This window comes from Phycodurus eques, chromosome 5 (genome assembly GCF_024500275.1).
Source record: "Phycodurus eques isolate BA_2022a chromosome 5, UOR_Pequ_1.1, whole genome shotgun sequence".
NCBI lineage: Eukaryota > Metazoa > Chordata > Actinopteri > Syngnathiformes > Syngnathidae > Phycodurus > Phycodurus eques.
In genome coordinates, this window is record NC_084529.1 from 21,257,337 (window position 1) to 21,264,721 (window position 7,385).

The following is a 7,385-nucleotide window of genomic DNA, read 5'->3' on the forward strand; positions in this document are numbered from 1 at the left end:
TATTTTTTGGTAAGAACCAATAAAGTTGTTTACAAAGCACTGTAAGTTTGGTATAATACATCTAAAATTCTAAATTAACTGTGGAAAAAAAAAGCTCAACAAAATTGTATTGGTTCTAGATAAACCTCATCAGCAAACCCAGGAAGGAAAACCACACCCGTCACATTCGCACTTGGTGGACCCAACACAGTTGGACCGTGGCTTCACAAAAGGTGTGTTGATGATCGAAAACTTATCCTATGCTGTAAATAAAAGATGTCCTCCTTGCGAGACGGAGATTTGCAGGCCACGCTGAGAGAGGTGCACATGCTTCCATGCAGAACACCCACGGTTGTGAGAAAAGCGAGGAGGCAATGGGAAGAAGCCAGCAAGTCATAAATCTCCCACCGCTCGTAGGGTCAGGCAAGAGGGAGTGTGAAGGCGGACGGGGGGGGTCGTCAAAATTGTCTGTGTGTGTGAGCGGAAAGGGAGGATGGCGGCAGCGAACCAACCGCCGTGACCGACTTCTGCTCCCTGAATCAAGCGGCGGTCGGTCATGCTGTGACACCAGCAAAACCACATCTGCCTCATTTGCATTTACACATTCACCCAACTCTGCATAAACGCCAGGGAAGATGTGTGTGTGTGTGTGTCAGAGTATAATACGGCAGTGGGGAGATACACTATACTGTATATATGAAAAATAGTGGAAGTGAGCCAGTTGGACAGATGAGAAGTGAGGATTAGGTCATGATGCGAGTGCTTCCTGCTGTTTCAATTCACTTCTACGGATTACTAAATCGCAGTACACAATTTTGCTGATTTTGAATGTAAGGAACGGAAAACGCTCAAACCCCTAATTCTTTGATGTCTCTAAAAGACTGTCCTGACTTATTATCATTGGGTGTGTACTGTTAAGAGTGATTTTTCCTCCCCGATCTGCTCAGAAAAACAATGTGAGCTGACAATCGTAAATATTAAACCTGTTTACTATATACAATTGCAAATCCTTATGTGTGTGTGGTCAACACCGAGTTAGTGATGGTGATTTGGAACTTAACGATAGACAATTAGGAAGAGATCTGAAGCTGGCACTATTAGCTGACACAAATTGAGCAACTGGTGGTGTTGAGTGTTTGCATAACAGGTCTCCCAAGTCATTTACCACAATAAAAATGACAAGAACAAGAGTTTGCAACTGCAATGAAGTAAGCAGGTAAGCTAACAGTTAGCCTAGCTATGTACTTTTATGACTATTATTTCTCCCACACTTGGTGATTTTGTTTCATCATGTGTGGGGTCTCTCACATGAAAAAAATAAATAAAAAATAATTTAAAAAAAATTAAAAATAAAACTTACTTAGATACTGCCGTACACATCTGTTCCTCATTCAGTCTTTTATTACATGCTATATTACAAACGTATTAGTACACCAGGCAATTGCACCTCCAGGTAGCAGCTATAACAAACTCCTCTCTTCTGCAAAGACTAGGGTTGGGCATCGAGAATCGAGAACCGATTGGAAACGGGACGAACGTTCCGGTTCTCCCAGAGCCGTAGAAATTAAAAAATTTCGGTTGCCAGTTTCGATGTCTCGTGCTCCAGCCACAAAGAAGAAGTGGCGAAAAGCGGCGTAAACCAACTAAGAAGAATGCACATGATGACGTGTTTGTGCCAAACGGCGGCGAATAAAAGTGTATCTTAACTTTGTTAAAATGAATGACCAGTCGCCTCAGTGCAACACTTGGAATAAGATTACATTGTGCAAAGCAGGATTTCACGATGTGTAGCATCTGACGCGGTCCGAGCCTCAGCCTACACCGCGTGGAGCTTCAGTTAAGTCAACTCTCAGTCAACTAGGTGAGTGAAACAATCAAATACGTCTATGCCAACATTGAGACAGCTAACAAGGTAAGGTTGCTTGCACTTTGGCACTAATGGTTTTTAGCGTTTATTTTAGTCTTCAATGTAAGCGCCGATGACCCCAAAAAAAAAAAAGGCTAAACATTGGGCTAAAACTTCAGTCCTAGTTCATCTGAGCAAGTCTTTATTGACAGTGCTTTGTGCACTGGGACACAAGAGGCAAGCCTTTCCCAAACTGTTTCCACAAAGTTGGAAGCAGAGAATTGTCCAAAATGTCTTGGAAAGTACTAAGGGTTCTAGCCTAGCCCTTGACATGTCTGAAGAGTGGCTTTTTTAGGATACACCTGCTGTCTTTCCTCACGGTTTTTATCCCCTGCATCTTCTCAGCTTTAGCCCTCAGTGGGCGATCAGAGAGAAGATGCTGATGTTGTGACTCCCGTCTAAAGCAGCTCAGTATATCAGCGGGTGGACAGATCCGGCCGAGAGTTTCTGCTAACAGCGAACCGCCTCCTCAGCCTAACCCCCACCTAGTGGAGCTAATCCCTGTCGCCAGTCCACCATAAAAGGATTACTTGCTGGCACAGTGTGCAGAGGATATCTGCCGTCCTCAAGGAGGAGAGATGCTAGCGAATGCCAAGCTTCATACTGCTTTAACTGCCTTTGTTCGCTCCACAATATAGACAAATGTACTGGAAAATGGGGAGTATAGGAGGATAAATATGGAGCAGGTTCTCATTACATTCTTCTAGGAAGCTCTTTCATCATCCAAGAGTTCCTTGCTTTGTGCACTGGGTAACAGAAATATGCCTTCCCCAAATGATTCTCACAAAGTTAGAAGCATATAATTGTCCTGGTGAAGCGGGGTTCACACATAGCAACAATCGGGCCAAATTTGAGCATTTTCTCTCCCTTGTGATTAAAACCATCATTGCACGATTCTCGGATGTCTCTATCTGTCCTGATCGATTATCCTGTGGTGTAGGGTGTTATGTGGCGCTCAGACAACACGACTTTTATTGTCGTTCACGACGGTCGCTACGTCAGATTACAGACACGGTGACACAAATTTGTTCTGTGTCTTGGACCGGCCAAGTGGCCACACTACAAGTATAACACCAACCAGACCCTGCCCGATCATGGCATGCTGTGAGAGAGAAGCTGGTCCAAGGGCACAGGTGTTTAGGGAGGCGAGACAAGTAGCTGTCAATCAGACATGACAATGGAAGCACTTTGTGTCATGGAGGTGTCCTCTGCTCGGAAAGGGCAGGAAAAAAAAAAAAAGGAGACTTTGGACTCATTCCTGGATGGTGGGTAGAGGGCAGTATGGGCTGTCTATCCTCCAAACAGAACTTGAGGTAACGAATTTGTTAACACAATGTTTGCGAATAGCTCTTAGCTAACGTTTGCTACCAGCTTTACTATAAACAAGAGGGAAAAATATTAATGATTTGGCTACTGTCTGTCTTCCTATTGGTCAGTTGGATAATCCTAAGAGAGGACCACGTAAGACATGTCACACTATGGGGGAAAATAAACAAACATTCTGACACGCCAGACTTCCTGTGCTGTGGTCCTAGATGCCAGACCGGCAATTTGTGATTATGTCACAATACACGGGGTAACGACATTTGTTCTGCAACTCATAACCCAATAATCGGCCATGACAGTCAACGTTTGTCTGCGACATGTCTGTCGGGTCAAAATCGGGCGAAATTCGTGTAACCTGACCACGGCGTTAAGTGTGGTTTCTCCCTTCCAACGGTCGGGGATGGCAATCGTAAATGTTCAACCTGTTCAATATTTACAAATAGCAAACGCTTATGTTTGTGGTCAACATCAGGTTTGGCAAAGCCACGGACTGTGGAGTACACCACACACTGTAAACACAGCAAGCCCACACATTTTGTACTCTCATTGTGTAGCGTCTTTCACAAGTGAAGGTGAAGATGAAGGTCCGAGTCCAACCCCAGATTGACTGATTGATTTGCAAGTTTGTCTCATTATCATCCATCAGTCAATAAGAGTATATTGAGTGAATTGAAGCTTTGCAAACCAGTACACTACCAATGGCTTGTGTCTCAATATCTAAATCCATATAGTGTAACATAAACAGGCCATCAGTGGACGCAACGTTCATTTCTTCCAAATCTACCAACAGTCTCATGCACACTTCCAAAGTGAACAATAGCCACCGCCGACCCGAGTTTGGCAGCGTGTCAAGCTGCACACACGCAGGCAGCGGTTAAGCCATCTTTTGTCTGCCGCCTCCACATCCACTCACAACGATGCTTCACGCAGGACATTTTCCACGTCTAATTAATGCGCAGGGCGGTTGTATAAAACAGCTAATGAGAGCTGTGTTCACAGCGGCGTGAAGGCAGGCGTTACGGAGGGAGAAGGCGAAGGAACGGGGTGCTTCACAGTTATTAGCCTGCCACTTGAACACGGCTGCTGAGAGGTGGTGGAGGTGGGTAGGTGAGCACTTGGTTGTGTATCAGGCATACCCACACACACGCCAATTTTGAGCTATTTTGCATTGCATATGAATAGCTTTGTGCGTGTCTGCAGGCATACATGAAATACTACATATTGTAGCTTTCCAGAGAATACCTTGTAAGTCCACTTTGATCATTATTTTTTTTACAGATTAGGAATCCTATATCTACTATTAAAAGTGTAAATCTAAAAAAGCAATGTGAACATATTTTTAACAAGTATCTGCATTGGCACATACAGTAATTCCACTTTAGACCACAACCCCTATTCACTTTGTTTGGAAGACACAAAGCGAAGGAGCCAATCCCCATTAATTTGTTTGAATAAACCAAGTGCCTGGTGGGTAGATTTCCCTGTAAAATATCAATGCAGTGATTTGATGGCATTGTTATCTTAGCGGCAACATGGTGTTTTACCTTACTGCCCACTGTTAAACGTTGTACTGTATGTTGAGGGAAGTTTATTTGTAAAGCCATTAATCACAAAAGAGTCTGAAAGGGCTTCACAGGCCCACAGTTGGCAACGATTGACGGCATCTCCTAATCTAAACCTGCCAAACGGGCAAAGAAAAATTCAAAACCCCATTTTGGGAAATAAAAAACCTTGAGAAGGGACCACGCAGGGGTGGGGGGAATCTCCCTTCCAGGATGACCAGGCTGCATTAGATGTCGAGTGGGCAACATTTATCACAGACTGGTGCTGTACAATGTTCATTAAGATGGTATAAGAGTCCATTTAAAGAAAAAAGGCGCTGCAGGGAAGAACATAAAAGTGTTTCCTTGTCGTACGAGTGCTCCTACTTACAAGATTTGGAGTTACGAACCGTTGTTTGGTCTATTTTTTGCTTTGTTGCGAGCCAAATTTTAAGCCTTGGATAAGCCGTCGCACAATAGGGGGGAATGGAGTAATTAAGGTAATGCCCTTGCATGTGTGTAAGGGGAGCCATAGTCGCTGATGCATTGCCAGCCTTTTATTGAATGGGACAAAGAGTCAAACGCACAAATACAAAATAAGAACACATGACTGTTTCAATAATTGGCTAATAGTGCACAAATATTAACGAGATGTGTAAAAACTAAGTTTAAAGTAGACAAATTATGCATTTTCCCAACAATTTAAAACAATTTCAAAGGGTCTTAATAAAACGTCTGTGAAAATGCTTTGGCAAAAATATTCCAAGGACCAAGAATAATAGCACAAATTGGTTATAAAATTACATCCATTTGACAATGCTTTTGGATTTTTTATATAGAAATCTTTTTTTTTTCAAAATTAATTCTATATAATTTTGTTTGCCGAGGACATGAAGGACATGTACAGTAGTTACTCAGATATCCATATTTCAAATGATTTTTGGGACATCAAGCAGTCCTGAAAGTGCCAAAAGGAGACATAAATAAAAGAGGGGTGTCCAAATTACAGCGTGAGGGCCAATTGTGGCCTGTCGTCCAATTTTTGGCGGCACACGGAATATACTAAAAATGTTTGACATGGCGCAAATTGGTTTAACATTGAACTTTTCTAGATATGCGAAGATGCAAAGAAACAATTTAGAACTAAATTAGTAATTAAAAAAAAAATCTTCGTAACAGTTTCAAAAGCAAAAATGGTTTCCTCCTCTTTCAGCTCCAAGTCAAGGTCTGATTTGTGAACACATCACACTCCTGATCCTCAAGTAAATGCTTTAAAAATGGTCACTACTCATTGCTCTTGTTTTGGTCCTGAATGTGGAGCTGTGATTCAACTTTTATCAGTGTAGGGGCAGCTCTATTCTAAGTGTGCCACAGGGCTGCGGGCGGGCCATCCCAAAATTCTGAAAATTCCAACCTATTTGCCTTATCATCTTTAACAGAAAACCATAAAAACATTTTTGGGGAATTATAATATATAACTTACATAATGGATTGGTTTCAGAGCATCTAATAAATAAAAGTAAGAATTTCAAAGTGGCCCCTTGCATCCTTTGATTTTTCTGTGTTAAAATCTTTGTCGCTTCGCAATATACAACAACATTGTATAAATTCGGCCCCCGGAGGAGAAAGTTCAAACACTCCTGAATAAGGTGTGACAAACTCGCATGACGATACCGTGGGGACGATCCCAAACGTTATTCCATAAAAACAAAAGTTGCTCCCTCAGCACAGGATGAATGAGCTGCATGCCAACAACTCTATCAGCTCATTCCTCAACAACACATCTGTTGACCAGAAAAGAGCCACTCTCTCTCCCGCATTTCATTTAAATCCCTTGTTCACTCCTTCAATGCCATCTGATCAACGACAAGCGGCTCACCTGTGCAATCTCATACAGCAGCTTGTAGTGTTCCTCGCGCTTCTGTAATGTACACAGATTGCAGCCCATTATAGTTGTCGTGGAAACGGCAGGCGTCCAATTCTCCCCGGTGACGGACACAAGGGGGAGAGGGGGGAGTTCAGGGTCCACACCGCGCTGCTTCTCATCAGTCACTCCTCGGCCAGCATCTTCTGGGAGGTGCGCACAGCTTCAGCATCCGCCGCCGTGTACTGCGCTCCGCTCACACGCGCCCGCACGCCGGAGTTGTGGCTATGCCAGGGACACTCCCCCTCCCGTGATGACGACGACGCTCGCAGCTCATGAATAATGAGGCAGGTGGTTTAAGCGGCGGGTTTGGCAAGAGGCGGGGTCGGAGGCGGAGATTGGCGGAGAGAGGCGGATCTTGAGGGGCTCGAGGGAGTCGGATTATTACGACCGACACGCCGTTAGATGGTGAGGCGTCTTTTTGTGAGGAGCTTTTCACTGACTACTCGACTGCTCCATAAGCGGATAATCTGTCTCAATGAATTAGAATAGGATAGAAAAGTTGATTTATTTCAGTAACTCTATTAAAAAAGTGTAACTTATGTTATACAAAGTCATGGTATAATCAAAAAGGCATTATGTATGCATAACGCTGATTTCTAAATAATTTCTTGAAACTAATGTAGTGAAAATTATACTGATTGTTTCTAATGTCACATTACAATTTCTTAAAATGGTGAAATTCGGGTTTTGCATTTCTGTAAACTGT

At 43.1% G+C, this 7,385-nt stretch overlaps 1 protein-coding gene across 1 annotated transcript in view; it reads right to left on the bottom strand.

The window, feature by feature from the left end:
• The window catches only part of LOC133402666 (PDZ domain-containing RING finger protein 4-like), a 71,544-nt gene extending 64,704 nt beyond the window's left edge, over positions 1–6,840 (bottom strand). The window contains exon 1 of the mRNA XM_061676652.1: positions 6,632–6,840. Within this exon, the coding sequence (XP_061532636.1) occupies positions 6,632–6,700 (69 nt within the window). The 5' untranslated portion in view covers positions 6,701–6,840. The remainder of the gene's footprint in view (positions 1–6,631) is intronic.
• Positions 6,841–7,385: the final 545 nt, after the last annotated feature.